The sequence below is a fragment of the Pyrgilauda ruficollis genome, unplaced genomic scaffold, assembly GCF_017590135.1.
Source record: "Pyrgilauda ruficollis isolate IOZ18807 unplaced genomic scaffold, ASM1759013v1 scaffold24, whole genome shotgun sequence".
Taxonomy (NCBI): domain Eukaryota; kingdom Metazoa; phylum Chordata; class Aves; order Passeriformes; family Passeridae; genus Pyrgilauda; species Pyrgilauda ruficollis.
Genome location: NW_024523648.1, coordinates 3,040,521 through 3,063,032, shown reverse-complemented (window position 1 = coordinate 3,063,032; position 22,512 = coordinate 3,040,521). Strand labels below are relative to the sequence as shown.

The window sequence follows — 22,512 nt, the reverse complement described above, 5'->3', positions numbered from 1 at the left end:
GGCCAAAGATTTTCTTTTCAAACACCACTACAGTAACAACATAGAACAAAAGACTACTACAATCACAGGGTTGTTACTTTGCTCAATAGCCTTGTAAATGGTGAAGTATGGTTATCAGCTATGTAACTGAAATTACTCTAATAGTGGTTGGCAGCAAATATTGCTCTAATTACCTCAAAACCAAAGTTTTTCTATAATTGATCAATGTTTTTAGAACTGCTCATACTGCTGGCCTTGATCATATCTTATCCAGCCAAGCCTACGATGAGACTTCAATGGCACTCTGATTATTATTGCAAATACTGTTATTACATTACTGCAAAACCCTCTTAATTTTTAGTATATAAAAAAGTGGGCTTTTTTCCCCCCACCACAGATTATACCAGATTGCAGACCAAAATAAGATTTACTGGCACTAAGAAGCCTTTATTGTTTAAAATTTTGGCATAAAAATGCTTTTGAATAGAATAAATATTTAAGATAAGCACTGCTCACTCTTAAGTGAAGACGGTTGGTCTAAATACAGAAACTAAATACAGCAATATTCCTTATTTGGCCAGATGTAGTCTAGAAAAGCTGTAATAGGATTTCGGTTATAGGTTGACTGGTTACTTCCAGCCTTATTAATATAGCTATCCTGGTGTATTTTGGCTTTATTATATGAAAATAAAGGAGCCACACCCCAATATACCGCAGGGCTAGGCATGCACTGCAAATTCTCAGTGGAATAAGCAGTTTGATGAAAAGCTGTGAAGCAGCATGATCCCTCAATGACATATTGCTGCCAACATAAAGAGTGGATATGCACTCACGTGAGCAAAATTATACCTTGTTGTCACAGCTAATCTCCTTTCTGTGGGAAAACCCAGCTAAGCCAAGTAAAAAGCATCTTTGCTGAAATATCTGTCCACATTAATGCAACCACAGTAAGAGAGCTTTGATACTGTAATCAAGTGAGTTCAGAGTACCAGTTTTTGTGATGGAATACAATTTGGCAGCTTTCGCACTGGATCATGTTTTGAGACTGACTCATCCCAATTTGCTGCTTTGTTGCTATTGCAGCTTCAAGCTGGTGAGCTTTTGGGACTAAGCCTTAGTTCCCTAAAAATCCTGTCATACAAATGACCGAGATTATAAAATTGTGATTCAATGGGGTGATTATAAGGCTGAGTCCAAGTCAGTCAGCCCCCAGGATTATGCTTAAATTACTCTGGACTTTTTGCTAGTTTATCTACAGCAGTTAAAGATGTTTGTTTGGAAAATGAAACAAATGGGAATAAAAACAAAGCTAGTAAGCATACATTTAAAAAACCCCGTTTTTTTTAGAAAAAATAATATGCTTAATACTAAAACAGCATCTGTGAAATATGTATTTTATCTCCGTGTCTTTGAGATGTCATATAGAGAAAGTCATTGCATAATCAGGATTAGTTTCTTTCACATATGCAACTCTTACCTATTACAACAGCTACGGCTCCCAGTGCCAGTCCCAGAACCAATATTAGGGGTGTAATGAGTAGTTTTCCAGCTGAAATGCAAAATTCATTAAATAGTTCAAAGAAGTTTTTAGTTTTTAATTTCCAACAATTCATAAATATTTGAATATCAGAAAATATTTTAATCTATTATTTTAAAAATAATATTTTTTTACCTCTAAAAATAGGATTCCTATTTGTAATTTCATCCTACAAATTCAGCCAGCAATTATCACCACACAGTCAGCTCCCTATACACATTTCTCTCTGCCCTCTTCACCCACTACAACTCTCTGAGCACAGCTTATTTCATACATTAACAGCTTGCATTTATTTCTGTTTCCATTCTGAAATCCCTCAAGCATTGACAGGAACGTGATAGCTGTAACGCTACTATAATTTGGCTTCTCCGGAATCCTATTGCACAGCAACCAGCCTGGAGAGAGGCCAAGCAAACCAGCATCTTGGAAAGTTTAGGTTAGCTCAAGGTGATGAGACCATCACCTTTAAATACATTTCTGCTTGCTTTAAAAGGTTACAGTGAAGTGCTCATGTACAGCTGTGATTTAGGTCTAAGTCAAACCACAGCCAAGTCTATTTTGGATCTACGTTTATAAGGATATGTTGTGGCTCTTACACAAGTAGGGCAGTGATGTTGAGCAGCATACTTCCTGGAGCATAAGACCAAGAACAAATAAAGCATGTTCATATTCTTTACTTTCTGATGAGTTCATGATTTGTAGAAGTTCACACAGTGAAGGCAGGGGTCTTGCTGGAAAAGTGAATTTGAAACTGAACCAGAACCCAAGCTATCTTCCTTGCACTGCCTGCTTTCAGTAGAACAATCTCCCTGGATCTGTTTGCTGAGCAGTTGCGTCAAAGAGCAGGGACCTGAAATTCTGCAATTCCCTAAGTTAGGTATGTGTTTGAAAGGTCACCTCTAAAATGGGAGAAAAATTGAGTTGTTACCTCTCTCTTCCCTCCCTCAAGTCACTCATATCAGATTTCAGTAAGAGGATTACTACATTCAATAATGATGTAAACCTTTCCATAACCTGAGACACTAATTTGAGCAGTCTGAAGGAAAAATAAGATATTTTGGAAATATTTACAGCAGTTAAATGAACTGGTCCTTTTCTTGCTCTGTTTTGATAGCTTTTAAATTTCATGGGAGTGCAGTGGGTGGGAAATATTAATTCCTAGAAGAAAAAAAATTGGCAAATATTTGTATTACTCTAGTTGCTAGGCATCCTAATGGCATACCTTCCTGGGACTCCACTGAGCTGTGTTCTATACACACAGAACTTGTCAAATACATTATTCAAGTGTAGACAGAAGAATGAATGTAAAGTGATGGAAAACCTTAAGAAAGGTCCAAAAATAAGAAATTAAAAGCTTTTTAAGACATTACCAGTGTCTTCAACAATTTCAACTAAGGCTTGTAAAAGATTAGATGCTTAAGGTATGAACTCCTTACTTCATCAATAGCTATGTAATTAGAAGACTAGAAAATTATGATGTTTGGCACCAAAATTATTAAAAACTTAAGTCAATGAGCTGGTGACTAAGTATGCAGAAACAGAGTCTATGGGAAGGGCTAAGCTAGCCTTCAATTGGAGTAACTTCTTTTCAGACATAAAGAACAGTTCCTGAGCTAATTCAAGAACTTGTTCACTTACATTTGACAAACTCAGAGTTGAAATAAAGCACGAGTAGTGTCTTTCTTCCTGCCTGTGAATATCAAGTTACGAGTACTGTGTAGTTATCTTTTATAATTTATCTTGTAGAATAAAATGACTTCATCATCGTGAGACCATATCTTCTTTTGGTCAGGAATGCATTATTTCTAAAGACCAAATTTCAAAACAAATACTTTTTCTACTTGTATATCTGTCACATTCAAATCCTTAATATTTCTCTACCTTTGTAAACCAAAATTAACAAACAACAAAAGGTGAACAAGGCTTGCAAATGTTGCCATCAGGAAGAGTACAAGCAGCGGAAATCCCTGGCAAAGCAGCGGGTATGTACTATTTGCTGCAATGGTTTTTATCTGCATTCTATGAAACAATTACAAAATGCTCAGTTTTACATGTCAGAATTGAAAACTACTTTATATCCAATTCCAGTTTGATAAATATCATTTGTCATAGCACAAAAGATTATGAGGCAATCATGACACACCAAGAAATGTTACTGAGACTAAGGCTGCTTGCTGCAGGCACTGTCCAATGTCTGTTAGCTCTGAGACTGAGAGCATAGAGAGCAAATCTAATGCCTGTCTCAGAGCTGAATAAAATCCTGGGTCGTTAGCCCATGTGGTCATCTCAGCAGTAGGCTATGACAGCCAGTTTGCTGTTGTCCAAAGTTACTTTTCAAGGGAACTTAATAAAAAGCAATTGAAACAGGACCTTTTTACAATTGCACTCAAATTAATTGTAACAAATTCTCTTCTGGGTGGCCCAGAACGAAGATGCAGACATTTGTGGTGATACAACAACTGTATTTGCAGGTGTCTCAGAGGGTTTGCCTTATTTGTGGTACAGAGAACCACATTCTTCTGCAAAATAGCAAAGTATTTCAGGAAACATGAAGGAATACTTTTCCCTTGCATAACTTTGGGTTTAGTTACAGGTTTTAGGGTAATATATCCACTGTACTGTCACAGAACAGTTTCTCTAAAAACCATGCTGGCTAAATAAGGATAAGAAATGTCAGAGATCACTTCTGTTCTCCGGTTTTCTTCTCCCCGTGATTACTATCACCTTTACATAATAGTTGGTTGATGAAGAAAAGTATGTTTAAAATTATGCTGCCATAAATACTTTTCCCTTATTTTTACTGCAGAGCAGTTTGTGACTGTATGCACTTGTTCCTCAACAGAAACCATGACAGCATGCCAGCCTGCCGTGCAGTGATCTTTTTACACATTCCACCTAGCCACATTTTAAAACCAGCCCAAAAAACCTTCACTCCACATGGCTATAAAACCACATTTATTAAAATATTTATTCTCCACAGCAATAAAGTAAAAAGTCATACGAAACCCCCACATATCTAGCCACACCTCACCAGTCTCCCAGATAGCCAAGATAACATTCCTTCAGTTTCCACTACTTAGCTAACTAGCAGAGGCATTTTTCTACAGCAAATCCAACCTGTGTCTCAGTACATGTTACTAAAATGTAGAGTCTATGCTTTTAATGGCATCTCTACTACTATCTCTTTCTTCTGCTGAATTTCAGAACCGAACCAAAACCCAGGCTTCTGCAGTAACACCTACTGATGATAATGTTCCGCTTTTGCCTGATAAAGTATTCACATATTTATATTTTCAGCTCCAGCAACTGGATCTCCCTGAGCCTGGGTGTGATCCCTAACTGGAATTCAACATTTTTGGGTTTTAAATTTGATCTTAAGTGATTAAGACTAGTAAGCTTCAGCTCAACACATAAAACACAAGCAAAACAAAAAATAAATCAAATATCATGATAAAGTAGAATCTGATGGACGGTGCATAAAAGAACAATATGAAAAGGCTAGCAAGATATTATTATTTACTAAATTTCATGATAACAAAAGTAGCCAATGAAATTATCAGGAATCAATTAAAAAAAAACACAGTACTTTATCCAAATGGCACATAGTGAAATCCTAGAGCCTCTATCACAAACGTTGTGGAAGCCAAAATTTAAGAACTGTTAAAACTAGTGAAGGATCCATCCACTGAGGGTTATAAAGCAAAAGTTCAGATACAAACCTTAACTAAGAAAGTGTCTGAAGCAATGATTACTGGAAACAAACAGGAAGTGAGATCTTATTTTTAATTGACACTACTGGGGACAGACTATTAGGCAGACCTTTATACAAGCCCAATTAACAGCCACAGATCAATTCTGTTGAATTCTGTTTTACAAAGATAGAAGATCCAAGCAAATTTCCAGCATTGAAAATTGCATAATCCGCAAACAAATTGTATCACAGTTTGGGATTATACCTTCTTCAAAAGGTCAGGAAGTACAATCTTACAGCAATATAACAAATTTTTGAAAACCAATTAAAAACCAATGTGAAAACCCACACGTACACTTGTGTGGAAAAGAGTACAAAAAGCTCGACTAGCTCATACATGCAGGTCACAGCCAAAATCTACTGCAATGGAAGAAGAGCTGTGAGCTCAATTCCCAAATTCAAATCAGATGCAAATTTCTCAAGATTTTAATTTTTTATTTTCATGTATGAGTTCTGTTAGGTCTCTGGAGTATTTTGATAGTTATTCATAAAGTGTATCAGGATCAATATTCAAATCTAGAGCTGTAGAAATGACAGAGATTTAAGGTCATAAGTACTGATAAAGAATTTTCTGAATTCTTGTCAACTTGAGAGTTAACAAGCTATGGTAAAAATGTGGGCACTTATTACATGTGCTGACAGATTCAGGCACCTCTGTCTCTATTCAGATGATGACCATTCTTGTGAGAAACCACATTGTATGACAGAGGGGGATTTGGAGAGAAATTTTTAACAGAAAACCCCATGATAAATGTAATCTGAGGCTTTGAGCTTTGCTAATCTTTCTTGGTTTATTAATTAATGCAAACCACAAGTACACTTGTAAATAGGAGATGAAAATAAAAATATCTTATACCTTATCTATGTGTGATCCTGTAAATATGGGCATGCACATATTTACCATGGAGCTTTAATATCCAAGGCCAGGCTGAACAGGGCTCTGAGCAATCTGATTTAGTTGAAGACGCCCGTGCTCATTGCAGGTGGCCTTTAAAGGTCCCTCTCAGCCCAAACTATTCTATAATTCTAAAAAGGTTACCCATGATTCCGCACATGAGCAGCACTGACTTGGTAATGTCTCAGAGTGCAATCTGTTGCTACAGCAGAGACTAATTACACCAGATATAACAAGATCTATTTAAAAAAAGCTTACATTGTTTGCCATTGTTGCTATTACTGAAAGCTTTTCTGAAATCTTACTAAGTGCTTTGAAACAGTTCTTGAAATTTAAGCCTAAATTTTTAATGAATGTTTATATTCATGTGCCCTAATGCCAGCACTGTCTTTCATCTAGCCTAGACCTTCTGGTGTGTTCCAACTTATCTCTACAAAATGTTTCAGAGTAGACACTTCCAATCACCTACAATTTTTATCTCCTTTCTAGTTATTTCTATATCTTTAAATCATTTCTCTCAAAGTTTGTTACCAAAGCCTTGCAAGCTCCTAAGATCAAACTAATGGGCTTGGATGCCATACTGCCACTTTTTTAAAACAAGCTTTCCAGGTTTGCAAATCCCCCACAATGCAGAGCAGCAAGACTGGCATTTTCATTACCAGGTCTACGAGTTTGTGTGCAATTCTTATGTTACTCTAGAAACACCTAGTTTTCTTACTGGAACATTTCTGGCTCAGGAGTAATGCTTTCACCTCAGGTTTGCTTTTTCCCACAAGTTCTGTCTCTTGCCTTTACCTCTACAATCAAGCTCAAAGCATTTCCTCATCCTAGTTGAACTACAAGTCATCTCCAATTTTTATGCCTTAATTCAAATATGAAAAGTTCTATTTTCCTTGACAGATACCCATTTTTTGACAGTTAATACATCCGTTTTTTGTAACATTATAGGTTGCCTTACATGCTGTAAGCTCACTAAAATAACTGAATTTCACATATATGAAAGTCATCACATAATATAAGAGTCTACTTTATTATCTTGTGCTTCTATAGGTTGAGACAAATATCCATCTGGCTCAAAAGCAAATTATGAGTGCCTTTTGGTTTAATAAAAACACATTTTCAGCATCATACTTTTGTGAGCAAAATTAATGTATATAAGTTGTGTTTTAAATCAGCTTGTTTTAAAATCATCTTGTTTCAAGCTGATTTTATCTGAACTAAAGCTAACAGTTAGTGTCCTCCTATTTATATGGGAAAACCTTGAGTTTTTCTACTCAGATCAGGTTCAAATCCAAAGAGCACTTTATTCAAACAGACTTACACCAAGGTTAATTTAAATAAGGTTTCTCCTCTGACCCATTTCTCCAATATACCTTGAGAATAACAAACACAGCCAGCGACATGCATATTGACAGCACTTTTACAGTTTGCTTATGTATTATAAAAAAAAAATTAGTAAACATGCTATCAGAAGAGGACACAATAATTAATCATACACATTCCATCGAAAAAGGGAGGGAAAGTGCCATATATTTAAACACACTTAATAAGCCACCTTTTGAATAACTGAAAAACAAGTTGTCCATCCAATCCTTTAAACCACTAGTTTTAATTTAACTATAATTGCCCTATGCCCCCATCACTTCATTGTGCAGCTCTCCACAATGAGCATTAATCCACTCACCACAGACAGAGCCTCGCACTAATCTCCTTAAATGTGGTCTTTCGGGGAGGTAGCGGTATTTGCATCCAAAGATACTGAGGTTTGACGTGTGGTCTCCAAAGAAGCGGAGCTGGCGGTATCTCTCCCCACAACGGTAACAGAAATTAGTGTTACACTGTGAACAGGTCATGTGGTCACACCCTTCGGTTCTCTGGATGTGGATCTGTATGAGCAGAAGGAAAGAAGAAATATTATTTTTCCCCCCTTCCTAAGCACAGGAAAGCGGGCGTTACCTGGGGCAGTTCATGCGCCAGATGAAAAGAAGCTGCAAGCAACCCCCTGCAAAGTCACTACTTGCATTAATTAATACTGCAGCTGGCTTAAGACAGTAATAGTTTTCTGAGGCATGTTTCAGAGCATTAAATGTGAGTTCTATTGTTTCCAGATTCTCATTTCCTACATAATACTCCTTTTTTGTTTAAATGCTCTTCATATCAGATGAGAATTCTTGCCCTTACTGAAATTTTGGTTTTATTCCTGAAGTCGATATGTTAGCACCAAACTTTGCTAAAAATAAAAGCAACACAGTGAATACAGTTATGAACTCTGTTTGACCCCTCCCCAGATGGGTTTCCCTCTTAGGCCACCTGTGGCTCCACTCCCTTTTCCATCACAAATTGGTCTGGCATTTTGTAATAAACACCAGAAAGGCACTGCTGTTACAGTACATGATTTGAGAAGTATGAATACTTTCTCCTTTGTAAAAAAGCAAACAAAAAAAATGCCACAAACTATACGTGGAATAAAAACTTACACCAAGCTTTCATGATACCCACAGCACAGCACGAAACAGGGCTGACCTAGCTCTACAGCCATCTTTCTACCAATTGCCTGCTAAATAGTTCCCTATCTTGCATTCCAAGACCACATTCCACAGTGGAACAGTAAATAGCCTAATAACTGAGGTTGAAAGTGATGCTCAGGGGTCATCTATTTTAACCCCTAACTCCAAGCTGGGATAACTCCAGACAGATCGCATTGCTCCAGGTCTCATCTCATTAGATTAAAAAAATTTCCAAGCATGGGTATGTCACAGCCTTTTTGAGCATTCTATACCATGCTTCACCATCCTCCCTGGGAATACTTTTTTCCATTACATCCGATTTGAATTTCACCTGTTGAAACTTGCAACAGAGAAATCAATGCCTCCTGAAATCTCCTATACTTACCTACGCGTATTTATTTCGCAGGAAGGTACATGCAAAGACATGGCATGACCACTCAGTGGCCCTGCAAGCACCAGAGGCACTGAAAGCTCAGCAAGCTCCAGAGAATCTCATGACTCCTGGGGTATCTGACATTTTTTGAGAGGGTCAAATGCATTTGTTCTTTGGTGTCGATTAGGGTGATCTGAGCTCTCAGCTTGCTCGCCCAAACATCTACTGAAACTGGCACTCTATCCATGTAACAAAGAGCCATAAGGGTAACAGTAGTTCCAGATACACCCGCCAGCACCCCTGTGCCAATCTCAGTAGTGATCTCAGGATTTGCTTTTCTCTACTTTCAAACACTGCTTTTATACAAAAGAGGGGAAAATATTCACAAATGAGAGAAATGAGCTATTAAAAAAAACCACTTTCTAGTGGGCAAGTATTCTAGAAGACTTAAAATTTGTCTGACTGAGCAAACATCCCCCTTTACCCCAAGGAATTCTGCTGTATTACAGGTGTCCTGTTTTCCAGGAGCACCTGAAAAAACACCACTGCTGATGAGCTTTATAAGCCACTTGACTTCAAAACTTTCAGTTAAGCACTGACAGTAGGCAAAGCAGAAAGAGAACTCTACCCAATATTATATCAACTTAAGCCTAACTTAAGAAGATACACACTTTTTTTTTTTTTTTTTCTCCCTAAAAGGGACATTACATTGCCAGTTCAAATTCTTATTTCTAGGGTTACATGTGAAAACAGATGTTGACTCCAGTTCTGGAATCACAGTTTATTTACTGTAATTCCTCAGATTAACTTGAAGTGAAACGAAGGTATTTTAATAGTGACTTCAAGTATTTTGACAAAATAATTTTAAAATGTAATTAAAATTAATTTTTCAGGGGACCAACTCAGATAGCAACTATAGAGACTTTTGTAATTTAAAGGGTAGTTTTCCTCATGTGATGATTCCATCTTAAAAATGTAAATGAGGGAACTAGATTTTGTGACTAATGAGAATTAACTGGTTGCTTTATTTTCTTTTTGAATCAAGACTGTTGAATACTCCTCTCTCTTCCCTAATTTACCAACCCAATTATCATTCATCCTCATTGTAATTCTGTAGAATCACGGAACCTATACAAAATCCTAGATGCAAACCAAAATTCCTTCACGTTCCAAAAATAAGGTAATTTTTATTGCTAGTAAGAACTTCAAGGAGATGCTAGCAACAGCCTTTTATATTCTACCATTCATATCAGAAATAACCACCTCTTAGAAACTGCCTGCCATCCTTCTACCCATGCTTTCCTAGAAGCCTCCCAGCTCCAGTTAGTCATGCATTACTCCTGAATTATTTATCTATCTAGTTGTTCCTGCCCCGAATTCTCCAAACATACTGTCCTCTTGAAACATGAAATAAGTTGATAAGAATTTATTATCTTGCAGACTAATACTGCAACTACATGCACTTCATATTTGCTCCTTCAAAAAGCCAACCATAAAAATATTTTAGTCAATACTCATCTTCACATATAACTGTCTTCCAATGCTGCTAATCTGGAACAACCAGCTGTACACGCCTATACCTTTCTATTGCAAAAACTCCTTTTTTCCAGTGAGTAAAGACTTGATTAGAAAAAACAAAGTAAAAAACCCCACGAACCTCAGATGCAGGGCTTGAACTCCCTACCACATGCTTTGCAGACTGACAATGCCAGGTGAACTTTGTATCATTTGGTCAGGCTGCTTTCAAGACTAAGACATGACATCTCACCAGATCAACTTCATCTCCGGTTCACACGGGCATGCCTCCGTGCCCTCCAGATAATCCACTGACAGAGACGGATTACAAACCTATAGACTGAGAAAGTGATCGCTGATGGCTCGGATATCATGAGTGTTCCTGCCCCACTGGCAGCACCATGGCGCACAAGAGGCAGCCAGGGGAATGCGTGGGGCTAGGAATGCTGCTGGGGGGCCCGGTGCTGCTGTGTGACTTCAGGCTCCCCTGCAGTGTGGCCACTACAAGCCCAGCTTCTGCCTCCATGCATTCAGTCACAGCTACAGGCTTCATCCTGCACCCACAGCCTGTTCAAAGATGTACGCTCACCTTACAGGGGAAGGTTAGCCATTCAGAAACCCAAGAACAGCTTCCAGAACAACAGGGGTGAAAACTACACACCAAGGGCAAGCACATCCAGTTTGGAGTCTTAAGTAGACAATTGAAGTAACACAGTGGCTATTTCAGAACCTCATTTTACCCACTCCGCATGTCACATGACCTCTCATAGAAATCTGCTAGGGAAATCACTGCCAAGAGTTCTAAGGATGAGCGGCCATGTCTCCTCCACCTCTGAGGAAAACCTGCACAGCTTTATCACTTTGTATACAAATAAGGACTCTCCTCCCTCCAGAAGATGAGAATTAATTTGCAGAGTGCTTCCAAAAACTACGCCCTGAATTATTTGATAATGCCTATATGAATCAGAACAGATAAGAATTACAGGCTCCTTTATTTGCATTGACATGCTTGTTTTTAAATTTCTGCTGCTGTTCCAAGCCTTCTAACCTAGAGCTGCTATGGGGTGTTTCCGAGACAGTGCTGCTTTTGAAATTTGTGGTAAGATAGCACCAACATGGAGTATTTCCTCAGTTTGCTGTACTGTAAAAACACTTGTGTAAACAAAAGCATTTTGTTGCAAACATACCAAGAAATTGTAAAAAAATAACCCCTTAAAATAGTACTGGGAAAATACAAATAATGTTATAAATTTTGGCAAATGACATCCAATAATGTAGCAAATTTGCACTTATTAGCCAACTTACTCTAGAACAAGACCAGCACTTTTTGGACAAGTCTTCTTGAGGAAAATGGTCTATACTGACTCTCAAAACAGTGTATAGTAAATTTGGAAAAGGCTGTATTAAGAAATAAAAGTCAAAATAAATTAAAGATATAGTTTAAAAAAGTAGCATTTTTTCCATACTTCCATACTGACACACAGTCATAACATAAATCTATGATTAAGCATTTGGACTGTGTGTAACATTTTTATTATCTTACGTAAACACATCTGGGAGAGACCAGGTAAATATAAGCGATGTCTATTAGATGTCCTAAAAGCTGTATCCTCCTACAGGAAAAAGCAATCAAGTTTAAGCTTATCTAACAGTCCCTGCTATACTGACATTACAAAGGCTTATGTTCTTTCAAATCACTTACCCAAACCACTGAAATACTTGTATTTGCCTGAGGATCTGCTTCTGTATACAATACCCCTACGTGTGTTTTGATTTTCTCACCTGCATGCCCAGGGAAGATAATGCATTTGATTTCTCCATGGTACAGCTAAAAAGAGTCAGTGTATGTATGTATGTGTAGGTATAAATAATTATCTCCAGAAGCTATCTGCAAAATATGGTCACAGTTTACACTGTAATCAGTATCACACTTTGGAAGTTACCAGGAATTTTACATATTACTTCAGTAAAGAAACTACCTCTACTTAAGTTTCTACCTTTAATTTCCATTCATTTCAGTTTTAGCGTAAAGATGAAATACTAGTATCTTTAGACACAATTTAACATTGACTCCCTCAATCTCTTTGCCAATTTTGGCTGCTGCAAATTTTAAAGCAAAATATGAAAGATGCTAAAAATAAAGTAGGTTTTCACCAGAAACATTGCTTCTGTGGAGCTAGAACATGGATAAATCAAATAGTGTGCTACAAATTATTTTCTTTGTCAGTCTTTATTTTATTTGGAAATAGGATTCTCATCTGATTCAATGTTATTTTATATACAGGTTTTGGAGGGAGGGATGGATGGGAAAGAGAGGCAGAGAAGCATTAGATCTAATCCCCCTGACTTCAAATTGTTAACTGTCAGAATGCTTCTCTCTGTGCCCAAACACCTACTAAAGATTTGCTGAAGAATACTGCTTAAGATGTATTTTTTTAACTACCCAAAGATGTATTTTTTGAACTAACTGCCAGCTAAGTGGTACTTTTGATACTTTCAGGTTATAGATTTGATTTAAATACAGTATGTTGAGAGAAACATTTTGGACATTGCAGGCAGGAAGAACTTTTTTTCTGAAAAAAAAAAAAAAAGTACCAAGAGTTGGGGTAGCAACACAGTTTAATAAAAGGTTGAATTCCCTCCTCAATATTCACTTACAGTGCCACATTACCAGGAAGGACTTAACAGAGGTTCTTCTTCTGTGCTAGTTTCATAAGTTTCCATACTGCCTCCCACCATGTAGGAGGTTTTATTTTCCTTTGATTAAGAAAAGAAACCTCAAGTATTTTTTAAATTAGCAGCCAAATTCATGCAACTTCATGCTTCAGAATTAGTAACAAGCCATGTAAGTTTCAAGTGTCCAGCCTTTTCTTTTGAAGATGGTGAATATTTAAACATGGCATTTTAAATTTTAACTTAGTCATGCTGAATGTTAGACTTAGCAGTTTTAATGTTAGACTTAGTTTTGGTTCCTTTTTCTTTCCAGCTATCAGCCTTCTTACCACTCCTGGTTTTCCACATTAATATATTTTTTGCTTGGTCCACTTAATCTTTTGGACGATTTATTTAAGTTACCTCATTCCCATTGTCATAAAATCTGACACAAGTCAAACAATTAAAATCAAAACAGATACTTCTTCCTGCTCTGAAAGGAACAAAGTATTTTACTTAAAGACTTCCCAGAAAGTGAACATTTTTGGAACTGACTCAAATCTATCAACTTTTACCAAAAAGCAAGCTGCAAAAACTCTGTTAAAAGGCCACATGTGCGCAGGAGGAAGGGTAAACAACCAGCTGCTGATTTCAGAGCTTTACAATTTTGCTCAGTATTTTGAAATCTTTCAATTTCAAGCTATGGCATCACAGGCACTTCTTTCTCAAAGACGAAAATATGACACTTAGTAACCTGATGAGCATTTTCTTATTTGCACAGTGTAAGGCTCAAAGTGTTACATATGCTTTGTATGCTTATAAGTAATCTTCCCATTCAATATTTATTTTCTACAAACCAGTCCAGCTTTGACTTATTACTCTGTTGGTACCTGTGAAAAAAATTTTGAACCAATTTAAGAGTGGCCTTCATTAAGGGCAACTGGTGCAGGGGTCTGCAGGGCTGTTGCATCTCATCTGTGTAGTGGGAAGTACTTCCTCTCTCCAAAGGGATTGTTGACATTTTTAGGGTGTAGAACTGCATTTCAGTGTTGAAAATTAATAATAAGAAAGACTTCAGAGAAGTATCCACATTGGAAAAGACTTCTGAGATCATCAACTCCAACCTTTGATCACCACCTTGTCACCTGACCATGGCACTGTCACATCCAGTCATTTCTTGAACACCTCCAGGACTGGTGACTCCATCACCTCCCTGGCAGCCCATTCCAATGTTTAACAACCCTTTCTGCAAGGAAATTCCTCCTGATGTGCAGTCTGAACCTCCCCTGCAGTTTGATGCTATGACCTCTTATCCTGTCACTGGCTGCCTGGGAGAAGAGGCCAACCCCCACCGCCTACATCCTCCTTTCAGGTGCTTGTAGAGAGTGAAGAGGTGCCCCCCGAACTTCCTTTTCTCCAAGTCAAAAAGGAGGCCCAGGGGGGACCTCAGCCACTCCTCACAGGACTTGTGCTCCAGACCCTTCACCAGCTGTGTTGTCCTTCTCTGGACTCACTCCAGCACCTCCAATGTCCTCCTTGAAGTGAAGGGCCCAGAACTGGACAAGGTGTGGCCTGTGAAGTCCCACCTCAAGGTACAGCTTGTGAAGTAGTAACATTCAATCCTACAAAACTTACAGTTTTGCCAAGTCTTAGTTTCCCTTAGTTAACTTGTTGACAGAGTATTTCCAGCCTTACTCAGACATTGAATACACTCAAACTCTCTGGAAAACCTGACAAAGGGCACTGAATTTCCCTAAAGCTTTCCATTTCTTTAAAGCTTTATTTTAGGATTAATTTATTTTGTAATTAATTGACCCAAACATTTCTATGATTCATCAAAACCCCCTGTTAATAATTTCCATAATGTTTCTTTACATGCAGACACTCTGCAGAATCAGTACAGGAACCAGCAAAAAAATCTGACCTGTTTTTCTCAATGGGTCATTAACAAGAAACTGCACAGCATGTGTGAATTTAATTTCCAATGCTGAGCAGAATCTATGAGTATTTATTTTAAATGTATAGTTGAACAGTTTGAAACCACTACCTGCAAGCCAAGGGAGAGCAGCTCACCTTGCATTTTGGACACTTCTGGGCATTCCTCTGCCCGTGTTCGATTTCGTTGGCCCAGTGACGTAACAGCTTGTCTCCCTTCTTGTATTCTTTGCAGTTAACGCCTTCATGCCAGGGAGAGTGGCACTTGAAACACCAGACAAATTGGCAAGATGGACACTGGATCTGTATAAATGAGAAAACACCACATGTTTGCAAGCTGGGTGCTGATACAACTAGAAAGCCTGTTTAAAACCAGTGCTCCTCAATTACAAGAGCAGCTGTCCAGCAAAGATCTAACATCTTTTGGGGGCTCTGTTTTAAAAACACAAGAAGTTGTGGAAGCTAGCTTGTTCTTTTCCTTTTTAAAAAAGGTAAAATACAGAAGAAATTGCTAAAGCTGGGAAAGGCCTCAATCAAATGAAGCACAAGTAGCTTGGCTTAATCACAGGCACTACTTCCCAAAGTGATTGTGTGGCTCAACTGACAAAAGGCAGAATCCAGAAAACTTATTCAATTACCTCCAATAAACTTGTGAAAACACCTGAAAATTAGCTTGACAGTTTTCAGTGCAGTGGATGTGTCTTTCTCTAGGAATGAACTGCACTGCCAAGGCTTTTACAGAATGTACTTGGTCTTCTGAAGGGGCCCTACAGACCTCGACTTCGTATGGGTTATAAAGCTTACATTAGAAATGGTCCTGGGAAAAGGAGCCATGAGCAAGGCTCTCATCCAAGAGCCACAACTACCAACGGGAAGTCAGGCACCTCCTTTTGCTCTTGATTGCGTCAAGGCAAGCTGAGCCTGTGCCAAACAGCCCACTTGCTACAGACCACACCTAATGGCAAAACCCACAAGCCATACTCAAATTGAGAAAGGATCTATTTTTTCCTCTCCCTCAGTTTTAAATCATTGTGTCAAACAGGTACCATCATCATCACGTCTTCTTCTACAGCCTGCTTATTTTTTTTAATGAAAAGCTAAGGCAGCTGCTGTGTTTGCAGGAGTAATAAACAGAGGCACATTGCAGCTGCTTATCTGATGAAACAGGCCTCCAATCTGGATCATGACTAAGGACAGCAAGAACTAGAAGACACTTTAGACTCAGGCACATCCAGGCTCCTGCAACATGTTCATTTCTGCTGTGTTCAGCAGCAAAACATCTCAGCTGCTCAAGCAACCACTGAGCCCTGTCCACCACCTCCAGCTGCAGTCCATGTCTGGCACTGCCCTGGCTTTGTACCCAGCTGATGGATGGGACTGAGGAATTCAACCAGCCAAACCAAGTGTTTTTGGCTATATCTGTGTCCAGACTTGGCTCACCACCAAACCATAGAAACATCTGTGCTGACCATGCATGTTGTTGGGGTGATTCTCAGGAAACTACATGATAGAGTGCAGTCACATGTGAAGTCCCCAAAACATATTTCTCAAGTTCTCACTCCTACAAGGAGCTGTGCCCTCCTGTTGAGTCATGACAACTGGTGTTATGCTTCCTTGACTACAATTAAGAGTCCAAAGTAGGTGCTCTGATCTCCCTTACATATTTTGCTGGGACTAGCCAAAATTATTTACACATGCAATCACTGCATCTTGTTTAAAGAGAAACAAGATTAGGACTGAAACATGTGGATTACAAACATTGTTAGTTTCTACCTGAAAACTCGTCCAAGGCCATGATAAAGTATTAAACAAAAGCAACACAAAATAGTGTCCTTTCTCAAAATCTAATGAGCCAGTGGCCAATACGCTGAATCAACGAAAATATACTAACTTGCATCTCTGCTTCCCTTTAGGAGATGAATTCTCCTAATAAAACCAGCTTAACAAAAAGGAAATTTCCTGCTCTGAGGAACCTAGAGAATGATAGATATATATTTCTACTAACCATACTAACACAGAACACTAATAAATGTTTACACAATACATTAAAAACCAATATGCACAAGACAGTCATCTAACCTATCCTAACCCACATCTACCTTTCTTTTTTCCTTTTTGTCCCCTACTTCCTCCCTGCATTGAATTTATGTCTTTCAGTAACACAAGTCAGTGTCCTACTGCTGGGAAGACAGATTATAGCAAGCATCATATTGAAGGGCTCAGTATTTGTTATGCCTCAGCCAAAGATGGAGCTTGTAGCCTCAAGTCAATGTTTTACAACCTGAAAACTTTTATCAGTTGCAGTATTCAGACATTTGAGAGAGAACACAGTTGTTAACAAGTACAAACCCAAATCAACAGGTCAGAAAGTTAAAGCTTCTTCCTTAAAAAAAGGCAACATAATTTAAACCACAAGTTCTGTTGGGTTGGTTTTTTTGTTTGGTTTGTTTTTGATGAATATCTGACAAATTAATTGCATTCTCTATCTTTTCATTATAGCATGTACATACACAAAAGCAATGCAGCAGCCGCCAGGATATGTATTTAAATTTATACACACACACTGATATCAGGTGTTTCCAAATACATTAATCAGAAAGTACTGAAATACAGGATGAAGCTATAGCCACAGGAACTCAAAATAACATTTCTTACCACAAATGGCCCTAACTGAACTAGTGAGAACTCTATGTTTCATTACCAGTTTCCTCTTCCACCTGTCATCCTGACAGCACCTTCCTCAAAACTGAACTTGTAAATAGTTTTTATATTTTGAATGGGTCATATCACTTCTCTGTGTTCAATGCTGAAGCAAACAAAGAAAACTACGTACCTCAAGTACTTATGAATCTTATTTTTCTTGGAACTAGTACCTGCAAAAAAACCCTAAAACCATTCAAACTTGGACGCAATGTGATGCCCCTGCGCTTAAGAAACAAACAGAACAGGGCAATTAAAGCAGTCTTTCACATTCTTATTCCACTTTTTCTCTGCTTTTCTGAAAGAAAGTCAAATGTTATTTGATTCATGCTTTAGTAGTTATGCATGAAATCACCATAGCAAGGATGCAGAAATGCTATCTACATATGATTTTAAACCAGTAAAATATATTATGGTCCAGCAAAGCAGACAAACTATATATGCAAAACAAAACATTAACCTTGTGTTTTTTCAGATATGTTTTTTCTCACACAAACATTTCCCCACTTATTTTATGATTTCTATTTCTGTTGATTAAAATTGAGAGAATGGATATATACACAAACTTCTATGCCACTTGGAGATCAGCCTCCCTTGAAATAGAAAAGATTACACAATTTTGTGTTCTAACTCTTTTGGTTCTCAGCTTTCTGAAACAGTGACCTTTCAGGCTAACATTTTCCATTTTCTTAGCAAGCCTCTTTACTGCAAGCTACTTTATCTATCAGTTTCCTCACCTCACAGGAAAAGACTTTTCAAAACTGATAGATAATTTCAACACAAAACACAACTCTGACCTGATGATAACCAAACTGACTGCTCATAAAAATATTCCTATAACCTTACAAAAAGCTTAGTGGGATTTCTGCTGCTTGGTGGAACAGTAGTTATATATAGTTATATAACAGGATGGCCAAATTAATTATGCAATTAACTGATTACATGAATTACAGTCTCATAGCTGCAGACACTGTCACTTTATTTGAAAATAAATATGGGCTCCAGTCAAAACATTTTCCTTCTCGTCACCATCAACCCATCCCCTCTCTTGAAACAGCTGAAAATAAGCAACAACAAAACAAACAAATTTTGTACCCCATTAGGGCAGATCTTTGATCCAGCTCCCAGTGTGACATCAAAGCATCAACATAAGCAAAAGCAGGCTGTCAGGAATGAACTGCTGAGAGAAAGAGGGAGAGCACAGCAAAATCACCACATCAGCAGCAGCCGAGGCTCAAGGTAGATTGAAGTGATGCACAGCCATGAAGATATCTGCCACTTAAAGTTAAAATCTGACCTGAAAGTGGGGAGCTAACAGATCAAAGCATCTCTGCTGGTACAAATTCCTGCTAGTTCTAGAACGGCTTTCAGAAACTCTTTAGAAGTTCAAAAAAAGATAGTTTGTGTAACAACTGCATTGAAAAACCATTTACATTTTCAAACCCAAGCACTCAAGTTCTCCTTTTACGTGACATGTATCTCTTGACAGAAGTGAATAAGAAAACTTCATTATGAATCTCACAGAGCAGAGTATTCCTTCTCCAGGGCAAGTGGCAGGTCAAAAAACTAACTCTAACAGGCAAAAGCCAGGGCTTCCTCACAAAACAAGTCTTCTTACTCACTCTTGCGAAACCTTTACCTGTTCCATGCACAGGAACTCAACCAGCAATTTTTCAATGTTTGCCTATTTCCATTGCTCTTTTGCATAACAGTTCTGAACAAAGGTTTGTTAGGGTCTTGTCTGCAACCACATTACACTCTCAATTCAGGACATATGAGAGAGGGCAAGGACATTTTCAGAGTTAATGCTGGATCCATTTGTGACAAAAATATTTTATATAGAAAACGGAATAGTTCTCTTGCTCTTCTGTGTGGCCCTAAGTGGCACTAATAGTAGAAGAAAGGTTTGGATAAGCAAGTTCTCCTTTTCTTCCCCTTCTCCTTCCTCAACATACTTGTTAACTTTCTAGGCTTAGTACACCAAGACTGGAATCTCAGCCAATTGAACTGCTGGACCTAGATCAGCTTAGCTGACACAAATCAGCTATAATAAGAAAAACTAATTTATAACTTTGCTGCCTCTTTGAATTTCCATGTCACTTATAATTTTAAATACTGCATAAAATTTTAGAAATGGCATTAACATTTTTAAAGCATCAGTTCAAATAAAGTCTTGGATTTTAGAGTGCTTTCCCCTTGCAGTGTATAAGAGTGAGTGTACTGGCTGTGCTGTGATCCTACCAGTAGGCCTGTGCATACGTGCTCCCCACTCAACTCAGCTCTCTTGAAGCCAACACTTGCAGTGCTGCTGCAGAATTCATCTGGTGCAACTGCTGTTTATATTACTTGCATAGGAATAGGGCAGCCTCAAAAGCCTCCAGTCAGACGTCTCCTATGCTATACACAAAAGAAAATGTGTCTTCACCTCCAAACAGCCTAAAATACAAGACACAATGTGTACATGTAATCACATGAGAACCTAAGAAAAGAGGTAATATTGGTCCACAGCTATGTGTTTATGTAAATTAATCACATATACTCCATGTCATAACAGTAATCTTTTTAAACCTTCTCCCTGCAATAAAACTTCTCCTTGTGCTAAGCTTAAAACAAATCACTAGAACTGTACCTACATTAGAAAACAGTTGAGGTTCCAGGAATATGCTGAAGCCCTGTGGACCATGATCATCCATACTGCTTGCTAGCATTTTCCCAATTATATTTCTGACTAGCATAAACTAGACATTCTTGCACACAACACCTGAGCTCAGCTCAAAGGATACGTTTTGCTTGAGTCTGTTGCCAGGAGATTTAAGCTCTGCAGATCACAGGTACACACACTGAACCACCACATGACCAGTGAACTGCTCCTGGCTTGCACCACGCATCACACAGTCTCTCATTCTTTCCCACTGTGGTTTGTAGGGCAGTTTGGAACATTTCAACTGTAGCATTTTAACTCATAAAAGAGCACTGGCTGTGCCCTGAGGAATGTTCTCAGATCTGGCAGGCCTGTGATACAACAGCTGCACCACCAATGACCCACACTTGTGGGACACTAACAGCCTCTGACACCTTAAGAGAGGAGGCTCTACAAACTCTGATCAAAGCACTACAAGCTCTGATCTACCCTAGGTTACATCTGATGTGTGCTGATGATGAAGCAGATGGGTGAAGGAGAATAGCTTTGGGCAGAAGGAATTTTACTTGCAGTTTCAGATTTTTTTCACCTCAATGTAAGATGACAAAAATTTGGAAACACTGAGTCCAACAGAGTGTGGCATGTAATTCATGCCCTACACAGATACGCGCAACTTAGAATTAGCTTTGCCAACCTTTCAAGTCCAATGAATACACAACCTTCCACCTTTTAATCTTCATACTGGGCTGAATCTTACACTTTGTAATTAGGGCTATCTAAACAGTCATCTAAACTCCTACTGAGGAGAACTGGTTTGTCCAGGAAAGGCCAGCTCAATCATGAAATTAACCACAACAAATCTAATAACCGGACGGAAAATTATCACAGAACATGGTGCTGCAGACCACTGTTGCCTCCTGGAACTTAGATGGACTTTCAACAGCTCAAAGCTTATTCCAAATTCTTGCTTTTTATCTTTGATTAAAATGACAGTAAAAGTAACTCTTCTATGAAAAGATATGCTGTAGAAATGTTTTTTCCCACCACTCTATTTCTCTGCATTGTGTATGATGAGACTACAGTAATGTATAACCTCTGATAAGGGAATGAAGAAATCAGAATCAACAAGCGGGACAGTATTACCAAGGAAGAAGCAAAGCCAACAGCCTAACACCATAGGTGCCCAGAATTCACTCACCCAGAGTTTCAAGGAAAACTCTGAAGTTGTGTGCCGAAAATTATTGGTTGTAGTGGTAACTCCCCGTTCCCAGCCTCTTCTGACTGTGACCATATTGTTTGCATGTCAGAAGGAAAACACTCCTTAAATTAAAATGTATGTCAGGAAAAAATTATGCCACATACCAAAAAAAATATAGGCTGAAGAGTTCAGCTGCTCGAACTGTTAAAAGTCAATTAAGTACTTAATCAGTAATGTACTACAGGTTCACATTCCTAATCACAGCTTGCACACAGCTCCAGTGAAACAAAAAAGTTCATTTAATGCTCACCAAATGCTGTCCTACTTTTGCAGTGTCATCTAACCCACAGCCCCGGCAAGCATGCTCACTTTGTATTTGTTCTCCAATTTGGCAGGGGTAGGAATGTGGCCTCTCCTCCGGAAGGTTGTAAAGTGCTTGCACTGAGGGCATGGCTTGGTGCTGGAGTCAATGCGGCTGAGTTCCAGGAAGTATTTATACTTGATGATGTCATCATGGGGCAGGTTATAGAGGACAGTTGTTTCATCCAGGTGTTCGCTGCACTCCGTGATGGGGCATTTTATATCCGCTTGGCCCAGCTGCACCTACATATGAAAAAAAAAAAAAGAGCAGTATGACTTTTTGCCTGGAAAAGTTAAGCAAGCATTGGTGAATTTTGTGAGGAAAATTTAACTTCAAAAACTGTAACAATTCATATACTACCCAGCATACCATCTTCAAATTATTTAATTTGTGCTTGGTGGAGTTACATCAAGCACACTGCAATTTTTCCAGAGAGCATTTTCAAATCCAAACAGAAAAGCTAATTAC

General features: G+C 38.4%; 1 protein-coding gene across 1 annotated transcript in view; it reads right to left on the bottom strand.

Moving 5' to 3' along the window:
* The window catches only part of RNF217 (ring finger protein 217), a 63,980-nt gene that overhangs the window by 10,123 nt on the left and 31,345 nt on the right, over nucleotides 1-22,512 (bottom strand). The window contains exons 2-5 of the mRNA XM_041469824.1: nucleotides 22,053-22,286; nucleotides 15,283-15,447; nucleotides 7,847-8,048; nucleotides 1,457-1,528 (exon numbers count right to left, since the gene is read on the bottom strand). Of these exons, the coding sequence (XP_041325758.1) occupies nucleotides 1,457-1,528; nucleotides 7,847-8,048; nucleotides 15,283-15,447; nucleotides 22,053-22,286 (673 nt within the window). The remainder of the gene's footprint in view (nucleotides 1-1,456; nucleotides 1,529-7,846; nucleotides 8,049-15,282; nucleotides 15,448-22,052; nucleotides 22,287-22,512) is intronic.